The sequence below is a fragment of the Tiliqua scincoides genome, chromosome 3, assembly GCF_035046505.1.
Source record: "Tiliqua scincoides isolate rTilSci1 chromosome 3, rTilSci1.hap2, whole genome shotgun sequence".
Classification (NCBI taxonomy): domain Eukaryota; kingdom Metazoa; phylum Chordata; class Lepidosauria; order Squamata; family Scincidae; genus Tiliqua; species Tiliqua scincoides.
In genome coordinates this window covers 236023821-236046908 of record NC_089823.1, presented here as the reverse complement: position 1 = coordinate 236046908, position 23088 = coordinate 236023821, and the positions used below count along the sequence as shown (strand labels likewise).

The 23088-nt window shown below is 45.5% G+C and overlaps 1 protein-coding gene across 1 annotated transcript; it reads left to right on the top strand.

Annotated features, from left to right (window-relative positions):
* Positions 1–1605: 1605 nt before the first annotated feature.
* LOC136645337 (cytochrome P450 2J2-like) lies at positions 1606–22729 on the top strand. The gene is made up of 10 exons (XM_066621567.1): positions 1606–1621; positions 1717–1886; positions 8111–8273; positions 10055–10204; positions 13935–14095; positions 14714–14887; positions 15697–15838; positions 19471–19658; positions 21503–21644; positions 22542–22729. The coding sequence occupies exons 1-10, from the start codon at positions 1606–1608 to the stop codon at positions 22727–22729; spliced, it is 1494 nt and encodes a 497-aa protein (XP_066477664.1).
* The last annotated feature ends 359 nt before the right edge of the window (positions 22730–23088 follow it).

Sequence of the window (23088 nt, the reverse complement as noted above, 5' to 3'; positions counted from 1 at the left end):
CCAAGATTTTGGACTGACAATCAGCCTTAAGAAAACACAGGTCATGGTTCAGGATGTGGACCCAGCTCCCTGCATTACAATCTCTGTGCATGAACTGGAGCTTGTCCATGACTTTGTGTACCTTGGCTCAACGATCTCTGACACTCTTTCTCTCGATACCGAGCTAAACAAACGCATCAGTAAAGCAGCTACCACGTTATCCAGACCACAGTCTGGTCCAACAGGAAGTTGACGGAACATACCAAGATCCAGGTCTACAGAGCTTGCGTTCTGAGTACACTTCTGTACTGCAGCGAGTCATGGACTCTTCACTCACAACAGGAGAGGAAACTGAACACTTTCCACATGCGCTGCCTCCGACACATCCTCGGCATCACCTGGCAGGACAAAGTACCAAACAACACAGTCCTGCAACGAGCTGGAATCCCTAGCATGTATGCACTGCTGAAACAGAGACGCCTGCGTTGGCTCGGTCATGTTGTGAGAATGGTTGATGGCCGGATCCCAAAGGATCTCCTTTATGGAGAACTCGTGCAAGGAAAGCGCCCTACACGTAGACCACAGCTGCGATACAAGGACATCTGCAAGAGGGATCTGAAGGCCTTAGGAGTGGATCTCAACAAGTGGGAGTGGACCACCTGGAGGCAGGCAGTGCAGCATGGCCTTTCCCAGTTTGAAGAGACACTTGGCCAACAGACCGAGGCAAAGAGGCAAAGAAGGAAGGCCCATAGCCAGGGAGACAGACCAGGGACAGACTACACTTGCTCCCAGTGTAGAAGGGATTGTCACTCCCGAATTGGCCTCTTCAGCCACACTAGACGCTGTTCCAGAACCACCATTCAGAGCGCGATACCAGAGTCTTTCGAGACTGAAGGTTGCCAACAACATTGACACACGTGACTTGAGTCTGCATGAGTCAGTGAAAAATGCACATTTTTGTGACTTGGACTTGAGTCACTCGACCGGAGTTCCCATCCCTGGTAGAACCTAGTAATTAGCATGCTCACCTCCTTTCCTGTTCCCCACTTTCCTTCACTGGACAAGCTGAGTGGGGAAAAATCTTGATAGAATGTACCTGCTGCCACCAGCCCAGGCAATAAGTCCAGAGAGAGGCAGGCTATCTGGGCAAAATCCCCTCCCAGGAGACACTAAACCCCAGACTCTAAATTATTAGAATTTCTTGCAGTAGTATCTTCCAGATGAGGAGATGTGGCAATCCACTGACCCTCTCCATAACCAGGGATCAGGCAGACCAGAGGTTGAAATAGAACAGTTTTAAGTGTAAACAATAGGAGAAAAAGGTGGGTCAAAAGTGATAGCTGGGATTCATCACAATCATAACAGAAGAAATAGAGAAAAATTACAACGTGAGCCAGCAGGACTGTAATTAAAACTAATCCTCAAAGGCTTTAGAAGTACAGAAACAGTTTGCAACATGGCAGAAAGACAATTTTTATAGTGGGCAGTAAAACAATTAACCATCTTGATAACAGGCATACTCATGATGGCATGGTATAAAGCGATTACTACTGTGTGCTTGGATTACCACATTCTTCGTTGATTATGGTGTCAGAAGGTGGCTCATCTATTAGTATTTAGTAGGCGATGTATATAAAAGGGTGTTAGTAGAAAAACGGAGAGGTGTCAGCATCTCTAAGGAAAGCAAAAAGCCTCACCTACCAGTACTAGGAAGATTGGAAGGAAAACAGAGTTGAGACAATTTGGGGAAAATGCCACTTTTGATAACTCTGATTCCACGGCGGATTCTGCGCTTCCTGAAACAGCTCTGGTCACGCAGACGCTATCCGCCTGGGCCTCTTCGGCTTCCTATCATTGGAGGCTTGTGGCGGTTGGGGGTCGTGATCTCTCAAGACACTTTCATTAAGGTACTTCTCTTGAAATAATTAGCCAACTGGGTAAGAGACTGAATGAAGAGTGTTCTTTTCTGAATGTGGTTGCTGTGTATGAAGAATCTTTAGCATATGTGAAGTGTCTGAGACCTGAAATGTATGCTTAACAGAATTTTTTTAATGATGTATTTGACCACCTGTCCAGCAAAACTATTGACTCTTTTACAGGTATTCTGAATCCTATATCACTAGGTACAAAATGACCAGTCTAAGAAGGTTTTTCAACTTGCTCACAATTTCACCTAAAATAATTCTAGCTTGCTTGGTTACATCTCCAGCAGTGGTAATTCCTATTCTAGTCAACAGCAAAATGGTTGTCTGAATGACTGGCTATATTCAGTCATTATTCACTGTCTCCCCCAAAAGGAAATGATACCTTTTGATGTCTAAGGCAGTGATTTTCAACCTTTTTCATCTCATGGCACACTGACAAGGCACTAAAATGGTCAAGGCACACCACCAGGTTTTTGACAATTGACAAGGCACACCATGCTGCCAGTGGGGGCTCACATCTCCCATTGGCCCTATTAACAAATAACCTTCCCCCAAATTCCTGTGGCACACCTGTGGACCACTCACGGCACACCAGTGTGCCACGGCACAGTGGTTGAAAATGGCTGGTCTAAGGAGTCAAATAATGGGGCTCTGATTGATGACGCAATTGGAGCAGAACCAAAATTGGTCTCCAGCCTTTGGACACTGCAAGAGACCTGAGGCTCTGAAATTACATTGAGATACTGCTGATCGAAGGCATGCCAGTCAGAGTGTAGAGGAGGTTCCGGTTGTGTTTTGAGGACAAAGGGGCAGCTAAGACCAGGACTGCCTTTTATCCATTGCATCTAATAATGCCAGCTCTAACCCTCCTAGACAGCCAGGATCTCACTACAGTTAACCTCAAGGATTGACTTCCGCAACAAGTTCTAGATGGGAATGCCCTTGACAACAATTCAAAAGCTTCAGTTAATGCTGCAGCACATCTTTTGATTCAATGTGTTGCCTTTAGCCCTTGTCGGGGTTCCCCTCCTCCCCCAAGTCCCCAGCTTACCCAGGGAGGAGGCTTCTGGACCAGAGCAGAGGCAGCAGCCTTCCCAGCCCTCTCAGGAACAACCCTGGTAGCTCCAGGTGAGAGGAGGTGGGAGGGAAACAGAGAGAGGAAGGGGAGGAGTTGTGGTAAGCCCAGGGGAGGGCAGTCCCAGAGACAGGCCCTTTTTGTACCATTCCTGTGAGGGAAGGGGAGGGGCCAAAGGGGAGGGGTCTGTCCTACATAAACCTGGAGGCCAGGGATGACAAGGCAGTTGGGAGTCAGAAGAGCAGGCAGGAGGATCTGCTGACAGCAGCCCCTGCTCCTGACTAGCAAATGCTGCCAACCCAAAGAAGGGGAACCAGGTGATGCAACCCCCCCTTCTTGTGGGGAATGAGTCTGAGGCCTCCACAAAGGGGGTCCCCCTCGGAATGGCTGGGCGGGCCCTCCCCTCCCCCACAGGGAGGCCTCACAGCCCTTATGTACTTACAGCCAAATCCTACCCTGGGCTTACAGGTGGCGGATCTGCCAGGTTCAGTGGTGAAAAAGTGGTGCCACTGTTGTGTGCTCCAGGGCCACCAGCGCAAATTGCTGAAGGCTCCGCATGCACAACAGTGGCTTGCAGATGCCCCACCAGCACAGGCAGATGAGTAGTGGAGGTGGTTCAGTGAAGGACTGTGGACTGTTCAGAGCAGGGACAGGCTGGGCAGTGGGCAGTTGCCCCCTGAGTCTCCTTGGACTTATACCAGCTGAATAGGAGCCCAAGTGGCCTACTGGAAGGTAAGGAAAAAAGATTTTTACTTACCTCTCCTAGGCCATTTAGTCAGCCCCACAGTGGTTGTTAAGCTGGTAGGTGACGACCCACCAGTCCAAGAAGCACTATCTCTACCCCCTTAAGGGGTGGGGCAGGGGGATGGTGGTGATGCTATCCCCAGGATCGTGCCACCACTGGGGACCACGGTGGACCCACAGAGCCCTCTGCAGAGCTCCCCACACCTAAGAACTTTGAAAAAATGTGATCGCAACCCACTTCTGGTTTTGCGATTGCAACCCAGAAGTGGATTGCAATAGCATTTTTTCAGAGGTGTGGGGAGCTCTGCAGAGGGTTCTGTGGGGTTCCCTGCATCTCCAGGAGGCCGGCACAGACAGAGGGTGAGTAAAGAAAAACCCCTCTGTCCCTGGTGGTGGCACAATCCTGGGGATCACTTTCCCATCATCCCCCTGACCCTGCAAAGACTTTTGGCAGTTCTAACTCGACATGTGCGTTTGAGAAGAAGAAGAAGAATAACTAGCTATTTATATGCCACCTTTCTGGTCATCGGATTAGTCCTCTGACTTTATTCAAGGCGGTTTACATAGGCAGGCGTTTCTAAATCCCTCAAGGGGATTTTTACAATCATGGAGGTTCTCTCTTTCAAGAACCAACAACATTTCAGATGGATCTTCCTGGTTTGGTCTCACTTCTGGCCTCCAATTCTCCCACATAGGCTGACAAGCAGCTCCACCTCTCACATGGAGGGCAGTTTCTTGCTCCCACCAAGAGCAGGTGGAATCACTTAGCTCGGCTTGTCAGCTGCTTCAAGGTCTCTCCATTCTCAACCTTCAGGGAGCTGCCGGTGTCCTCGAACTGGCGACCTTCTGATGTTATCTTTGGGCTAACAGAGGCTCTACCCTCTAGACCAGACCTCCTGCCCACAGAACTGCTGCGCATAGCACAAGCTTGTGCTATATTAGCGGTGCTGCATGCTATGGGCTGATGGAGGAGAGGATTGGGTCCTTAGTGTCTCTCTTCACAGAAGTCCAGAAGTCAAGATAATCCTCAGTAGGAGTCCATGTGTGTATATTGTTACTGAGAATAAACAACTTGATATGTTACAAATACATTATTTCTAAATTTGTGGTTATTTGTCTTTTGTCTTATACTATGTATGTGCAATATGAATGTCTGCTTCATATACAGAAATGTGTGAATAAACATGTGCACAAACACAGAGAGCGGGAGTGGGAGAGGGAGAGAGAGCCATATGTGTGCATTTGTGTGATGTAAACACTTGTTTTTTGCTTCTGTTATATGGTTAATGGACTCCTTGGTAGCAAATAAACACGAGAGGGTTATGTGCAGTCAGTGAGTGGCATCACTAGGGTTTGTGTTGCCCCTATGATAGACCTCCTCCCATGCAGTAGGTGGGGCAATGCCCCGGGCAGTGTGTGTGGTGATGTATCATTGCCCTGCCCCTGCTGAATGTTTGGCTATAACTTTTGATAGAACTGAGATATTTCAACGCAGTTTGTTTCATTGCATTCTGCTTGAAATTATGCATTGGTTGATATATAACTTGATGGTATTATTCAAAAATACCAAGATCTAAAAATTTTTGGCCAATAGTGGTGTCACCCCCCCCATGCGTGTCACCTGGTGTGTCCCGCACCCCTTAGTGATGCCGCTGCATCAGAGGTGCCACTAGAGTTTGTGTCATGACTGGCTGCTCTTGAAATGTTACTTCTCCAGTGTTGCCTAACTAGGTCGTCTTTCATAACCCTTAATGGCCAGGGCTCTCATCAGTTACACCCACCGCACAGGTACCTCACAAGTAGTTGAAGCAGGCAAGAGTCATGGGCATCTTTCCATTCGCTCCCTGCCCAATAACCAGTTCTCTATCAGTAAGCTGATCAGCCTGTAGCTCACTGGATGGTCCTGGGCTAGCCTGTCTCACTGGGTTGTTGCAAGCTTAAAAGTGTGGGGAGAGAACATAAGATATCCCTGAGCAACCTGGAGGAAGGGAGGGATACAAGTAAAATAAATATTATGTTTAGGCCTTCAGGGTAGAGGCTGAGTCATGAACAGGCCAGAAGCCCCAAACCTGAGCTGCCATTTCTACAGTGTTCCTGGAGAAGAAGCCTCTGGTACTGATTCTCTGGTAATGTGTCCAGTACTGCCTGTTCCAGCAGGTCTGGAGCATGAGAAGGGCCTCTAGTGGTGGTTGGCTACACTGCTTTGGTCCTTGGCAGGGGCAAGGTAGGAATGACAGGTGGAGTAAAAGAAGGGGCTACAAAGATAAGCTTAGGAGAGGACTGTCCCAGGCAGTGATATAGCGGTAAATTTTTAAGTGCCAGAGCTTGTCAAAATCCCATCCTTAATGATACTCCATAAAAATAAAAAAGCCATCTGTAAATTTCTTAAAATGTTTTCTTCTTCATGCCACTTATTTTGCTTCATTTAAAGGTGTCACTCATTTCATCCCAAACTTCAGGAGTGGGTTGCAGGGCGTAAAAATTGAAAAATGGAATTAAAAATAACTGGAAACCAATTATCGACTTTCTGCACGAGAGAGAGAGAGAATACTGAGCTAATGAGTTGTGGATATGAAGATTAGATTGTAAGGGACAGAGAACATCAATCCGAAACAACAGTTTGAAATGGAATACTTATAATGAAAAGATAAGAAGGGCTGTTGGAGATATAATGTATATACGGATGGAAATTTAGATTATTAAGATATAAAGCTGTAAGCAATTAGAATATTTGACTTCGCCGTGCTACACTATTAGAGATTTTTTTCTGTATTTTTAATGTTGTATGTTTTTCTTTTCTTTTTATTGTGTGCTTTCTTTTTCTTTTTCTTTTATTATAATAAATAGACTTTAAAAAGGTAAAAAAACTCAAATAAATATAAAATTTTATGAAAGTAATAGCTTATTACTTATTACCAATTACCCCTGCTAATTGGGTAAGAGGCACTTTTTCAAGTGGGTGCTCCTTTTTTTAGCAGGGGGAGAGTAACTGGCCCACCTCACCCCAGCACTGTCCTAGTAGCTGCCTGCTGGTATTCATTTGCATCTTTTTAGATTGTGAGCCCTTTTCGGACAGGGAGCCATTTAGTTATTTGATTTTTCTCTGTAAACTGCTTTGTGAACTTTTAGTTGAAAAGCGGTATATATAATAATAATAATAATAATAATAATAATAATAATAATAATAATAATACATCTTAACTCAGAAATAAGCCCCACTCTGTTCAATGGGTCTTACTCCTAGATATTTGAATAGGATTGTAGTCTTACAGCTTTATCCTATGTGTGTCTACTCAGAAGTAAGTCTCATTGAGTTCAATTCAGTGTAGCAATTGTGAAGAAACTGCTGGGCTAAGCTGGTCCAGAAGACCAGATGCTGCCTGTGGGATTCAAACAACAGTAACTACAGTTTGAATTGGGGTAGCGCATGGACTGAGTTCAATGAGAGTTATTCCCAGGTAAGTGTTACATGATTGCAGCCTTACTGTAACTTGAGGTATGTACTGTTTCTCAGGCAGCTCTTTGGAAAGACCTGGATGAGTGGGTGCCAAACCTCTCCTTGGCAGTTGGGAATCCTGTAAATATTGGCAGGGATGGGGCAGGGGCAGGAACAATGCAATGTTTGTGCCACTGCAGAGACCAAGGGGCTTTCTAATGTATCTGGGGTAGTGCTGGCCATCCAGAGGGTATGGGGGGGCACTCGCAGCCCCCCCTATGGGTCTCCCCACTGCTCAGAAAGACTTCTTGATCCAATTGTGGCCCACTTCCGTGTTTGTGATTGCAAACTGGAAGTGGGTCATGATCAGATCAAGAAGCCTTTCTGAACAGCGGGGAGCCCTGCAGGGGGGGGCAGAGAGTCCCCCCACGCCCTTCAGATGGCCAGTGTTACTCCCCAGGTACGTTAGGAAGCCCCTTGGTTGCTGTGGCGCCACGATCGCTGCAGTGCCATTGCTGCTAGCCTTGCTGGGCCACTCTCCTTAAGGGGGAATGGCCTGCTTCTGGTTCCCTTGGTGGGTTGCAATCCACTAGTTAGGGAATCACTGACCTACGCACTACCATGGTCCCCCTCTTAGTTTGCTTCCTGCTGAGCCTGATGTTTCAAAGGCAGCACTTGAGTGCTCCTGCTGAGGACATCACTGTTGCTACTGCAGAAAAGTCACAAGCTCTGCATTCACTCACTTCCCCTTGACTAGATCCCTGTTTCCAGGAGATGAAGGGAAGATGACAAGGTCCTCTCGCAAAGGGAAAACCAAGAGGAAAACTGGGCAGAGAAAAAAGCTCCAACAATAATTCCCAGAAGCTGCAGGAGTAAGGAGACTGATGTTCCTGAAGTCATCTTGCTTCTTTGAATGTGACATCTTTCTTCACTACTTTTGCCCAAATGCAGCTAGCGAAGCAGTATGGAAACGTTTTCACGATATGGATTGGCTATACGCCCGCGGTGGTCCTTTCTGGATTCCAGGCAGTGAAAGAAGGGCTGATCAACCATTCCGAAGCCTTCGCTGATCGCCCAATTACCCCTTTCCTGAAAGCGGCAGCAAATGAAAGGGGTAAGACTCGGAGGTTTTCCTGGGCTTCTTCCAAGGGAATTCATATAGAAACCTCCAGAAAAATAAAACAAAGGAAATCATGGAGCATTTCAGCCTCCTGGAGAGTTCTTCAGCTGGTCAGTCCTGGAAATGGACATTGCCTGATGTTTATATGAGCCTTGATTAGAGCCTTAAGGAGATTGTGGTGTAAACCCGTGAGACACGGGAGATTTCCTTTATCTGAAGGCGTCATTTTCATGTTGTTGTTCATTTAGCATTAATGTTTCATTTTAAATTTTCTAATGGTATAAATTAAAAAGGAAGCAAGGAAAGGAAAGGCAGGAGTGTTTGGGCTCTCTCTAGATCATCTCTCCACCACACTTTTGGGGACAGTACTAGCTGTTGTAGTTTTTTGTCATTACAATTATTCCTCTTCTTTAAAGAAGCTCTCATTTTTTAAGGGAGGCTGTCATGTCACAAACGAAAAAACCAATTTTTCCAAAATTTGAGGTGAAGCCAAGCAGTACTCTAGGTGGGGAAGCACACCCAAAAAGCCCTGTTCTGGCTACAGTCCTGATTGCTCCCCTGTGCTGTGATACAGAGATACCCTGCCTCTGAGGTAGCCTACACCCAATATGACTAGGAGCCAATGATGTCAAGGGGCTAAGGGATACTGCAAAAGGGCCTAATCCTATCCACTTTTCCAGCACCAGTGCAGCCATGCCAATGGAGCGGGTGCTGCATCCTGCAGTGGTGGTGTGTGTGTCAACAGAGGCCTTCTCGAGGTAAGGGAATGTTTGCTGCATTGGTGCTGGAAAGTTGGATAGGATTGGGTCCAAAGTCTTCATGGAAAAGGTATGTTTTTAGGAAGGACTGCAACAAAAGAGCTGTAAACTTAGGGTGACTTATGGAAGGCATGGGCATTAAAGATATTGAAAAAGAGAGTCTTGCTAGCTTGCAAGGGAGAAGTGACTGTCCCCTGCACAAGCAGCAGGATGGTAGAAGCCAAGAAAGTGACAAATGGCCCAATCCTCTCCCACTCTGGCATGCTGGATGCAGGGCCACCAGCTCAGCTGTCCTGCATGCTGGTAGGGGACCAGGCCAACTGGGGGAGTAAGTAAAGAAAAACTTTACTTAACTCCCCAGCCGCTGCCTGGTCCCCTGTGGGACTCGTCATATCTTCACCAGCTCTTTTGCTGGCAGAGGGGAGCCTGGCAGGGAAGTGGAAACCACATAACAGTAGCAGCGCTTTGCAGAACAGCAGAGAGGTTGCTGTGATGGTGTACCATGAAGAAGGGATTGAACTGAAGAACAGGGAAGACTGTCTGAATTAAAAGGAACTGGGGGATAAGAGAGGGCCATTCTCCTGGCTATAACATCATGCATTTGCTGTAGGAAATTCTGGTGTAGTGCCAGTGTGTGAAGCTGCCCCAAAATGACACTGTAACCTCAAGAATCTCTGTAATAATCTTGTTCACTTCTGGCATGACTGAGAATGGTGAAGTCTACTTGAATGAGGGAAAAGCCCCAAATCTTTGAATATTGGGAGGTAGAAGTGAATGGGGACCTGGTTTCTCATATGAATTTTCTGAAGCATACCGTGGTGGTGGCTGGCTGACATAAACAGATGTGACTCTGAACTAGACAGAGATTCTGTATCAGCCTTGCTGATCTTAGATGCTTTAAGAATGAGAAGTTCTTGAATGCAGAGACAGGAACTACAGTGGTTCTAAGCTGGAGACCAAACCATTTTTTAATATTAATTTTTGTCCACAATCTTTTCTGATTCCTGATGGATTTAGGTATCGTATTCTCAAACGGTCATACTTGGAAGCAGCAGAGACGGTTTGGAGAAGTGACTATGCGTCGGCTGGGGCTGGGGAAGAAAGGCCTGGAGCACCAAATCGAAGAGGTGGCCCAGGAGCTTGTGCAGATCTTTGCACGAACAAAAGGTAGGTGATCCTTGAAAACAGAGCTGGCATGTGTCCCTGACTGTGGAAATCTTTGTGTGGTCTGTCTGCTTGATATTAGTCAGTGCAAAGATGCTTTTCAGAGGGCTTTGCATCGAGTTTTTTTTGCTGTTTTTGGCACAATGAATTACTTAGCTGCCCCTCTGAAATTCCAGCTACAAGGTTTCGAGATGACCAAAAATGCTAATGCCGCAAGCTTAGCGGGGGAGGGGAGGGAGTTTAATAGAGACTAATGGACTTTTCTTGCAACAGGTGTGTGCCCCCTTATCCCAGTAGCTCATGCTGGGTGATTTGACATGTTACCATCAACCTTACAAGAATGCTAAATTGGAGAGTTCTTTGGAACTGCTGAGATCTGTAGGATACAGGATGAATACTTTGCACATTCTGGGATGATACTCAATACGTTTTACTTGCTTTTGAATATTTTGAGATTTATCCCAAATGGGAGGAAGAACAGGTATGATACTAGCAGAAGCAAGGTTGTTTTGCAGGCATATGACCCCTGAACTTTGGCCTGAGCTCTTCTTCTGTTCTTATGTAACAAGCGCAGACTCCCAGGTTAATCTTTATAAACCAAAACCCTATGCTTTCTATCCTATGCATATTTTACTGGACATACACCCTATTGAACACAGTGGGACTTACTTCTAAGTAAACATGTATCTGATTACATTGTTAGCCTCAAAGCATAGCAAATCAGGTGTTCAGTGCATTTGTCTTCCATTAATAGAATTCAATTAGAGATGAACAGTCTCTTTACAGCCAATGGGAGTTCTTTCCTAGATAAACTAGCACAGCGGCATCACTAGGGCTTGGGTCACCCAGTGGCGTAGCTAAGGAGGTGCATGGGGTAGCAGTTTCACCGGGCCTCAAGCTTTAGGGGGGGAAACAAACTGAGCTTGACGCTAGTGACCAAAATAGTGAAAATCTTGGTATGTCTGAATAATACCATCATGTTATATATCATTGGACAGGTAATGTAATGCAGAATGCAGTGAAACAAATTGCACTGGAATATCTATTTTCTATCAAAAGTTATGGCCAATTAACCAGAAAATGAAAACACAACTGCCTTGTGGAATAAAAAGTGGATTTGCTTAACTCCAAACCGACCTATGAGACTGTTTGTTCTGAGTGCCAATGAGATGTTATTATGATACAGCATGGAACCAATAACATCTTATTTATTTAATTAATTAAATTTGATTTTGTCATGCAAGGGGGGCTACAAAATGCTCTTTGATCCCAGGTTGTATATAGATGCCTTAGCTATGCCATTGTCGGGGGGGGGGGAGGCAGCAGAGCAAGTGGGTGGTAAGCTGCTGGGGGGAGGAGGTGGGTTCCTCCCAATTTTCACTTTTTAAAAAGCCTGGGTGTGACGTCACTTCTAGTTGTGACATCACTTCCGGGGCAACATTTTGAGCTTGGCACTGGGCTGCATGATCATTAGCTACGCCACTGGCATCTGGGAGGCCAGAGTGTCACCCCCATGATGGACCTCCTCCTAGGCAGCAGGCGGGGCAACAACCTGGGCTGTGGGCATGGTGATATACCATTGCCCCACCCCTGCTGGTTTTTTGGTCATACCTTTTCATAGAATAGAGCTATTTCAAAGCGGTTTCTTTCATTGCATTCTGCTGTAAATTACACATTGAATGGTATATAACATGATGGTATTATTCCTACAAACCGCAATTTTAGCACTTGACCCTCCCTGTGTGCGTCATCCCCGTGTGTGTTTTCCGGTGCAGGCCCCACCCCCTGCACCCCTAGCAACGCCGCTGAGCTAGCATGCGGGTGAAGGCTTTAATATCAGAACCATGGTTAGGGCAAAGTGAAAGAAAAACACTGATGCATGTTATTCATTCCATGGAATGTCTGGTTTGACCTTAGTAGGTTGCCAACTGATGCTGCTTCTTGTATTATCTGTTTTTATCGCTGTTGTTTCCTTGCCTGTTGTTCTATCCAGTGACGTAGCTACAGGGGGTGCAAAGCACAAAGTTTTGCAGGGAGCCTTACAGCAGTGTGCAAGTGGCCCCTCTCCCTCCCCTTTAGAGCCGTTCAAGGCGGAGGGAGCAAAATGGACGCAAATGCAGGGAGGTAGGGAGATGAATGCCTCTGTTTTGCTCCCCCCACCTGGAATGTCTCTGAAGGGGAGGGGCTGCTTCCACGCTGCAGTGAGGCCCTCTGCAAAACTTAGTGCTTTAATAAGAACATAAGAAGAGCCCTGCTGGATCAGGCCAAAGGTCCATGTAGTCCAGCTTTGCACCCCTCTAGCTATGCCACAGGTTCTATCACTGCCTGGTAGCTATTTTAATTGATATTATATTTGGTTTTATTGTTAGCTGCCTTGTGCAGTTTAATTGGAAAGGCCAGGTATAAATAAACCATAAACAGAACCAAACCATTTTTTCTAGCCACCTGGAAGTTACCCCTGACACCTGCACTTGGTCAGCTCAGGAGGTTATGGCTGATCCTCTTGAGTTGACACCAAGAGGTTGTTTGGATAATGTCCTGTTGTTTGGACACCAAGAAGTTGTTTGGATAATGTTACTGCAACCATTGCTCCACTGCAACTGATCTTCAGAGACAGACTGCCGCTGGATCTGGAGGTAGCACATACCTATCGTGACTAGTAGCCATTGATCCACCTGTCCTCCATGAATTTGTCCAATTCCCTTTTCATGCCATCCAAGCTAGAGGCCACCACCTCATCTTGTGGCAACAAATTAGACAGAGTAATTATGCAGGGGATTATGTACTATTTTATGGAGGTGTTGAATAATAATGTAAGTGCAATTATGTGAAGTAGATTCATACTGATTAAGCAGAGGATTATGGCACATTGCAATAACAACTGTTAAGGAAGGCTGCAATTAGTGCAATAACTGGGAAGTGTCAAATTAATGTTTACTTACTTTGACAATTGTTTTGGCATTGGGTCACTGTGTAATTTGTTCTCCAACTCTGGTGATACTTTATGGTAATTAATTAGAATGATTCCCGATCTCGTCTGATCTCAGAAGCTAAGCAGAGTCAGGCCTGGTTACTACTTGGATGGGAGACCGCTTGGGAATACCGGGTGCTGTAGGCTTATACCATAGTCTTTTGAGACTGAAGGTTGCCAACCAACCTCAATTTTGGTTAGAATAATTGTACAGTTAGTTTATGTCTGGTTTGATGCTTTTGTGCAAATAATCTCAGGGTCTTGCTATAGCTTTTGAGTGACTGTAGTTTAGAAAAAAAAACATGCACTAAACTATCATAACCATTGTTCTTTATGTTTGGGCAATTATTTATCATAATAATATTACTGTGGAATATTTATATACTGCTTTCAAAAAAGATCACAATGCAGGATAAATAGTAAAATCGACTGTAAAATGGCTTCCTGTCCCAGAGGGCCCACAATCTAAACAGGATACAAGATACTTGCAGACAGCCATTGGAAAGGGCATAATGCAAACACAAAGAAGATCAGGTGCTCTCCCCTTGCTAAATACAAGACAGCCATCACGGTGGTTCTCAAACTTTTTGATCTCTGAAGCCCCTTATTCCTTTTTCTTATTTTCTAATATAAAATAAACTGTAAGAGACCTCAGTGGTTTCACTTTCCTCGCTCCAATTTGAAATCTAACTCTCAATACTAACAGCAGAGGCAGAAACTGAATTAGCATTCAATTAGATATGCAAATAACTTCATTTGCAGGTCAACCGTTTGACCCTTTGTTACCCATCACTAATTCAGTCTGCAATGTGATATGTGCTCTGGCTTTTGGACACCGGTTTTCTGTTCAAGATGAAGAATTCTTGAAGCTGATGCACGCTATTCAGAGTAGTGTACGTTTTGGAAGCAGCTTATTTCATGGCGTGAGTAGTCTTTTTCTTTCCAACTTAGTTGGTCAAGTCTCTCTTCCAAAGACCCTTCTAACCTTCTTATCAATTCAGCATACCCCTGAACAATGTCTAGTATTGTTAGATTTTCATACTGAACTGAGTCTCTGTTTTCTTACCTGTCCTTGAAATTTTCACAGGGTATGGATTTAGTGCCCCCTTCTCCAACTAGCCAATCCTTAAGCTTAGAGTTGAGTATGTGTAGAGATGGTAGAGATGGACCATGAGATGTGAGGCTTGTGGATGGTGCCAGCTGACATCAGCTCAGGCTATAGTGGGCCTGTCAGCACTTTCTGAGTTTCTACATATAGGGACTATTTTAAATCACATTATACAAACAAACTTTGATCTATCAGGAGGAGAGGGAGTTCTGTTGCTTCCCCCCACTCCTCTGCTGAAATTAGTAGTCTCCCACAGGTGCTTTTCAGGGGAAACCATCACCCGGGAGCTGGCTCTGCACCCTGCCTTTCATTCACTCAGGGTCAGGTGAATATTCTTGCCCTGATGAATAACTCAGCCAAAGGGGCTGAGTTGGATGCATCACATTCCACATTACTGAGATGGTGACAAGGTCTGCTTTTGTCTTTCTTGCAGCTGTATGAAATTCTCCCCTTTGTCATGAAGCATCTCCCAGGGCCTCACCAGACAGCCTTCTCCTCCATGCAGACAGTGCATTCATTTATCAAGGAGGAGATAGAAAGACACAAGGAGCATCAAACGCATGAGCCTCAGGATTACATTGACTTCTATCTCTTTCAGATGGAGAAAGTAAGTGCCCGCTTTGCATGTGCTCATCTGAGGAGCCATGACAGTCCCTTCTATGACTGAACAGTGGCACATGCAGAGCCAGCAACTGGATCTTTTGGGCCAATGATAATATTAGCACTCTGTTCATCACCTCCACTCTGTCCTGTCCTTGCCTATGAAGCAAAGGCTGGTTTGTGGGCACAGTTTGTGCCCCTTTCCTGGTATCTCTCCCCACCCCTCGTCAGCTTTGTATCTAAACGGGAAGGGAAGGCATTAGTCAGGTCCACATATGTTGTGCTCAAGTCCCAAACCTGATGTGACTTCCCCTAGTGGAGCAGGATGTGTGTGTGTGTGGGGGGGGGATCTTATGCCACTCCTTGCCTGCTGCCAGTCAGGCTAGTGGATATCTTCACTCTGAAAGGAGAGCCAGCTTCATTTGTGGCTGGCTGACTTGCTCAGAATGCTGGCCAATTGGGCCTGCAGAAATCACCCTTATAGACTGCAGGCAAAGCAGGGCAGCCCAAACTCGACCTCGAATGGGGAGAACTCAGAAGGCTTGGATCTACCTTCTAAAGGCAACAATCAGAGAAGTCTGGGTCCCCGAATTACAGACATTTCAAATTACGAATGGCTGCATTGGTGCTTTCATGCAGGGGCAGCCTGTCCACATTGGTATTTTTGTGTAGGCACGATAGCTGGCTGTTTCAGCCTATGTGTGTTCTGAATTCCTGACAAACCAGTGGAGCAGAAGCAGTACATATGCTGTTGATTTGGTGTACATGCATTTCATGTTGAACAATATTTCATCTTTCTCCATTTGTCAACAACAGAGCAAGGATGACCCCAGATCTACTTATAACATCGAGAACATGGCTCAGTCTGTTTTTGATCTCTTCACTGCAGGGACAGAGACAAACTCTTCTACTATTTACTGGGCTCTGTTCCTCATGGCATTTTATCCAGATATCCAAGGTGAGAGAGAGACTCAGGCCAGGACAGCAAGAGCCAATTTTGATCCTTGTAATCTTTTAGTACCAGATTACATCTAATTCTTGTAAGATTTCCTACTCAGTTATTAAAAGCCCAGTTCTGAGTTCACTGTGTCGGCCCACCACTGGTGCTGAGTGTTGCAAATATGCTGTAAAGCACGCCCATGACACTCAGCGCTGGGTCAGCGCCAGTTCGCACTGAGCTAGTGCCACCCAGAGACACGCTGCATGCCGCCCAGAGCAAGGGACGAGCTCTGGATGGCGGTTTGTCAAAGTGGGGGGGGGCCGTTCTGGGGCAGGGGAGGGTGTGAGAGGAGGAAAAAGGGCAGGGCATGAGGTGGGAGTGGAGCTCTGCTTTGCCGGATTCAGAACCCTGCACTGGGCCTCCTGGCCCAACGTGGGGCCTCTCAACTCTGTGCTGGCAAAATAGCCAATGTTACTTGAGTAGCCCCACTGCAAGGCTTGGACCTTTCCCTGGGGTAAGGGGATGACTGTCCCCTTCCTCTGAGGAGACTTCAGCACCTGCATGAAGCCCATAGGATGCAACGGTAACCATGTTGGTGCCACTGTTCTTCTGGGCGCTGGGCAGCTCAGGACTGGGCAATAACATGGCTGTGTATCAGGACACTAAAACAAAGATGTCCAAAGACGTAACACCCCCCCCCCCCCCATTCTAATAATTCCTGCTAGGAGTAGCCTGCAATGGATAATGTGTTTAAGTTTGACAGTTGAGAAAGATTAGGGGATAGAGAACGACACTGATTTATGTATTATAGGGGAGCGTTCTTTTTTTACACACGTTTTCTCTCATAGTTTATGGAACCTGTTATCCCAAGGTAGTTCAAGAAAAGCTTTGCGAAAGACCATATTTTAATCAATTTCTGCCAGCCCACAGGTGTACACGTTTGATCCCTGTTGCATATATGCAACATTGGGCAGAAATAGCTTACAGCTTATCTGAGCACCACTGAATGTAGGTATTTACCTGGCCTTCACTTCAAGATCCCTGGGGGAGGCTATGTCTACCTGCCGCTCAGTGGTGCATTTGATACCCTGGATGTATTTGACACCCAGGGTGGACTGCACACCCTTGGTATGCCACTGTTTAGACCTCATATTTATTAATGTCTCCCTTTGTTTACAGCCATTTTTCTACTTCAGAATACTCATTTCATGCTGTAACTTCAGGTACTTGGAACTGCAGATATTTAGTCTCATTTTCATTATCTATATTATCATTTATCATAAGAGACCACATTAAAATGAATTTAATTTGTCCAACCCAAATTTCTGCCATATGCCAAAATCACCTAAATGGTCATTTAAATTAAAATTTGCTTCATTAATAAAAGGAGATTTTATTAAGTAATGTATAAGTAATTTACTTAAGTAACAAGCTTTCCTTGACACTTTTTCCAGATTTTTAAAGAAGAAGAATATATTAATTCTATAAATAGAATGGTTTCTTCCTCTTCTCGGTGGTGTAGCCAGAGGGGGTGCAAAGTGCTAAGTTTAGCAGGGAACCTCACTGTGGCATGCAAGCAGTCCCTCCCCCTCCCCTTTGTAGCGTTCGCCTCTGTTTTGCTCCCCCTCTGCCTGGAATGGCTCCAAAGGGGAGGGTGAAGGGGCTGCTTGCATACTTCGGTGAGGCTCCCTGCAAAACTTAGCACTTTGCACCCCCTCTGGCTATGCCACTGCCTCTTATGAATAATAATAATAATAATAATAATATACAGTATTTATATACCGCCTTTCTTGGTCTTTATTCAAGACTTTATTCAAGGCGGTTTACACAGGCAGGCTTATTAAATCCACGCAGGGATTTTTACAAATTGAAAGAAGGTTCTCTCTTTCAAGAACCACCACATTCAAGATGTTACGCTCCGATCTGGTTTAACATTCTGGCCTCCATCCTCCCACGCTCCGAGCAGATGGAACAGCTCAGCTGCAGCTTGCCAGCTGCTTCAAGGTCACACGGTGCCGGTGGCCTCGAACTGCCGACCTTGTGGATGTTAATCTTCAGGCAAATGGAGGCTCTACCCTCTAGACCAGACCTCCTGCCTTCAATTCAAAGCCCTTCAAATATTTTTTACTGAATGCTTGTTATCTAATAAGCTACATTTTCTTTTTCAAAAACCATTGTATTGTAGAAGTGCATACTACACAAAGTTTGTATAGAGTTCTTGTTTTCAGATCCCACCCTGGTCCTCCAGCTTTTTCCCTTTCCAACCTCTACTTTCTCTTGAATAGAAGAGACTTGGAAATGTTGATGAGCTCCTGACAGGAGGTCTTGTACTTCTAATTCTCTCCTTTGCAAAGCATTAGAGACAATGCACCACTCTCTTTATAAGTTAACTCAGAGAGCAAACAGCTTCTTTTGAAAGTTTATGCAAATGCCTTGTCTCTGCTTTAACATAAGAACAGCCCCACTGGATCAGGCCATAGGCCCATCTAGTCCAGCTTCCTGTATCTCACAGAGGCCCACCAAATGCCCCAGGGAGCACACCAGATAACAAGAGACCTCATCCTGGTGCCCTCCCTTGCATCTGGCATTCCAACATAGTCCATTTCTAAAATCAGGAGGTTGCGCATACACATCATGGCTTGTACCCCGTAATGGATTTTTCCTCCAGAAACTTGTCCAATCCCCTTTTAAAGGCGTCCAGGCCAGATGCCATCACCACATCCTGTGGCAAGGAGTTCCACAGACCAACCAGACGCTGAGTAAAGAAATATTTTCTCTTGTCTGTTCTAACTTTCCCAACACTCAATTTTAGTGGATGTCCCCTGGTTCTGGTGTTATGTGAGAGTGTAAAGAACATCTCTTTATCCACTCAGTCCATCCCCTGCATAATTTTAGTTTGTTTCTTTTCTTATATTCAGTGCACAAACACCATGTCCCAATGATCTTCCTTAAAATGCAGGTCCTCCAGCACCCCACTCCATTCTCATAGTTCCTACTGATGCCGTGAGCCAAGAGCTCTCACTAAACTCTAGCCAAAGGAACGCCATTTTAACACCAGCTCTGACTCTGCTTCTGGCCTTAAAGATGCTTGTTAGCAAGAAGCTGCAAGCCACCCCTCACCCAGCGTCTTGTCCTAGAGATAGCGGGGGCCTCGAGAGTCAGTCTGCAACAACAGTACCTCAGGGCAACCTATGTCAAAGTGCCTGTGGTCTCTTTTATCTCTCCAGTATGGTCTAGCTCTCTATGGCAAAGAGTGGAGGGGTAGGCCAGTGGGTGGGGGACTGGGCAATGAAAATGGAAAATTCTTGGACCCTTGTCCCCTTAGCTTTGCTAGCCGCACCAGTGAGTTGAACTGAGTATAAAAAGCTAGCTGCGTCTAGCTACACTTGCGCATGATCTGAGGCAACTGGTCTTCTTGCTGCCTTGCTTTGGTACCAAGCTGTTTTCTGCTATACCTTCCCTCAGAGTGTTAAATTGGGATGTAACGAACCTCATGCTGCCTTTGGGGGTTCAAGGTCAACACTATTATTCACATTTTCTCATTGGCATCATATAGAATAATTTCATGCGGAGCAAATCTCCTGCAGTGGTTGATTCACTTTGCTGAGGCGAGATCCAAAATAAGACTTCCGTTTCCATGTTTTCCTCAGAAAAAGTCTACCAGGAGATGAAAGACGTATTTGGTTCCTCTCACTCCATCACCTACCAAGATCGCAAGAAACTTCACTACACCAATGCAGTGATTCACGAGTCCCAGCGTGGCAAATACGTCTTATTATTTGGGGTTCCCAGGCAGGCTGTAAAGGATGTGGACATGCTTGGTTACCACATTCCCAAGGTACCGAAGACTGGCACTGCTGCAGTCCTGTCACCCAAAAAATGAGCCTCACAGGGTGGCACCTTAACAGCACATTTTGCTGGTGCAGGTCTAAGTGGGCCTGGAAAGGAGGATCCAGGAAAGAACATAGGATATTGGTGCCACTGCCACCACTACCACCCCCTTCCCAGCCTCCACACACACCCCCTCCCCTTTGTCTGCCTTGTTCCTCCTCTCCCAGCAATAAAGCAAAGGCAACAGCAGTGGCATTCCCATGGGGGGGGCACAGCACTAAGTTTTGCAGAGTGCCTCAACACATAAGCTCAGCTGCCCCCCCTGCTGTCCAAGACATTCCAGGCAGCAGAGCAAAGCAGAGGAGATGGTTCCACATTGCCCTTGTTGCCAGAATGGCTCTGATGGCAAGGGGGAGGGGCAGTTTACAGGGCATGTTGAGGTGCCCTGCAAAACTAAGTGCAGTGCCCCCGCCCTGGGAATACCACTGGGCACAAACATCCCCATCAGTTAAGTTCTGCTCTGCTAGCTTTGCTATATCCTGTACCAGTGCTAGCCCATCCATGATGCATGCTATGAGGCTAGTGTTGAGGTGGCCCAAGTCTGCTCCTGCCTCCCTCCAGGACATCGTACATGGAGTTGCATCAATCCACTTTCCTCTGCACGCAACTTGCTACTTCCTTGCATAGTGCCTTTTAAGTGGGAGGTAAGCAGCCACTTACCTTGCTCCTTACTTATGGTCCCTTTAAATAAAACAAAAAGTGCAGGACACGCTGGGAGTTTGCGCTTCCTGTTTTGTCAGAAAGGACTGCATGGGAAGGAGCGAGGCATTTTGTTGTAGTTTGGGGTTTTCTGTGGGGAGCAGCTTGTGCAGGAGCAGCAGTGGATCAGTGTGTTGCCCCTGCCATGGGTTTCAAGGGGTTTTTTTTTTGGAATATCAAGGAAATGATGAGACAGATCTAAGGTTTGCTTGCAAAGTGGTTTTATTAGGTGACTTACAACACACCCATGTACTCAGTAAGCTGGAACAGACAAGCAACTTGCCGCAGACAATTGCCTGGTCCAAACAACAGCATCTACATTAAAGTTTTTACTGCCAAACTGCAGCTGGATTACATAATGATGTACCAATATTAATTAATGAGTTTCACAATACAAGTGGGTGCAAATGCTCTCACCCTGCAGGCCTTGGACCGCTGGGCCATCTCACCCATAAGAAAGAGTTTGATTACATATTCTTTAATTACAATACAATACTTTTAAATACAATACAATACCTTTAATTCCATACACTGGAATTTGAGTTAGTCCATAAGCAAAACAATCAAAGTACAAGCAGCTTGCATGTTCTTGGCCCCCTTCTTGTTTTAGAGGGCCCTGGCTTTGCTTAAAGATATACAGGCCAGGGAAAAGATGAGGAAGCCTCGTGGCCCAAGGCTTACAATCAGGAGCCACATTGGGTGGTGGACACAGCTGGGCCATCTGTGTGCTGTACACCAGATTCAAGGAGGATTAGAAATTTCAGGGTGTGCAATGTATCCTTCTACTCTGGGTAAATGATTGTCTCCAGAGCAATTTCAGATGAGTGCATAAAATTGTCATTGCCCAGTTTCTTCACAGTGTACCCTCCTGCCTCAACACACAGTACTTTAAGAATTAGCAAGGTAGAGAAGAATCAAAGGTATGACTTGTCAATTCAGCATTTCATAAAGAAGAGAGAAGTCCTCTGTTCCAAAAGAATGGAGCATGTGGAAAATACAGTGTGATTAGCAGTGCAAAGCAGAGTGGGGCCAAAATTGAGACGTGCTGGTCCAGGTACATTCTGAATAAATTTCTTCCTTCCTTCCTTGCAGGGGACCATAATTGCTCCAGATTTGCGTTCTGTTCTTTTAGATCCCAAGCAATGGGAGACACCTTATGAGTTCAACCCAAATCATTTTTTGGACGAGAATGGACATTTTCTGCCTAGAGAAGAATTTCTGCCATTTGGTGCAGGTAAACACAGAAGTCCAAACTGATTTGTGATTGACAATCATGTTTATGGGGTTGTTTCAAAAAGAAAGAAAAAGGGAATTCAATACTCGACTTCGTTCTGATCAACTGAAGTAGAACTACGTATTTTGAAACTCATTTCCTTTTTTCTTATGGGGTACCTTCTACTGAGTCTAAGAACTATAAAAACAACTTACTGTGGCTGTATCAGTGCATAGAAGCTTCCCCTCTAGCAATCCCTACATAACCACAGAGTTTATTTTATGAATTTATATCCTGCCTTTCTGCACCAAAGTGCAATCTGAGCAGTTGATGTTCGTTTCTATTGGTCATGTGCCGGTCACTTACTGGGATAGCAGCTCCTTTAATTTTTAAAGCTCAAAAGAAGAACCTCAGGAAACCTGACCTCATGCTATCTGAGTCTTCTCCAAAATTATGAAATCAGCGTTTTCCTCTGAAATCACCTGCCAGTGTCCCTCCTGGGTTATTTACGTAATCCAGTAGCCTTCAGCTTTATCCAATGAGGACCTGCTTTAACCCCAGCCTGCAAATGAGACTGAATAGGAAAAACAAGATATGGTCTCTGCTTTATCTTCAAAGACACATGCCTTTTTGGAACATGACTAGCCTTGGTTTTGAAACTATACACTAGGAGTTCGGTATTTAGTGAGCTTTGGCACTTGCCAAAGCCAGCTTCCTAAGTGAAACCAGCCCGGTGCTTTAAAAAGAGTTATGGAGGCAGCAGTTGTATCAAATGGTCAGTTTAATAAGTGGAAAGGGTCTTGGTCCACCAACTCAAATTCCTTTCTTAGAGTCAAAACTCACTGCAGTTTGGTATGGGATATGTTCTGGAGGTGAGGTTATTATTCACTTGCTACCTTTCTCTTACTTTCTCTTCAGGTCATCGTGCCTGTCCAGGAAAGAGGCTAGCAGAGATCGAGACCTTCATCTTCTTCACCAGCCTGCTAAGGGCATTTACCTTCTTTCTATCAGGGAAGAATAGAATCAATAGAAGTCCTGAGATAGGGATGACGACACGTCCCCGTCCTTATAAGCTCTGTGCTATTCCTCGCTGCAGTACATCATAGACAGTAAAAACAGGGTGTCTAATTTGTTACTGTAAGTTTCTTCATTTGGCTTGGCTTGCTCAATGGATTCTGTGCTCACCTGCAACAGGACAAGAGGCAGATCAATGGCATAACTGGATATTAAACCAGTAACCTTCTCTGACAAACAGAACACTTCTTACTTTGCAAAATTGCAGGTCTGAGTTGACCCTTCCGCACAGTGGAGGCTTATCTCTAGATAAGGGAATGATTGTTCCCCTACCTAGAGGTGACCTCTGTAACAGCCCCCAACCATAGATCACCATTTTGGCACAGTGGCGTCAATGGGTGATGGAAAGGATAGGATTGGGTTCTATGAAAAACAACAATCTTTAATTGTC

Excerpts from the sequence above, each read along its gene's own strand:
- LOC136645337 (XM_066621567.1), top strand. Across the intron at positions 8,274-10,054 it reads AGCGGCAGCAAATGAAAGGG|GTATCGTATTCTCAAACGGT; the intron begins GTAAGACTCGGA and ends TGATGGATTTAG. Across the intron at positions 14,888-15,696 it reads ATCTCTTTCAGATGGAGAAA|AGCAAGGATGACCCCAGATC; the intron begins GTAAGTGCCCGC and ends TGTCAACAACAG.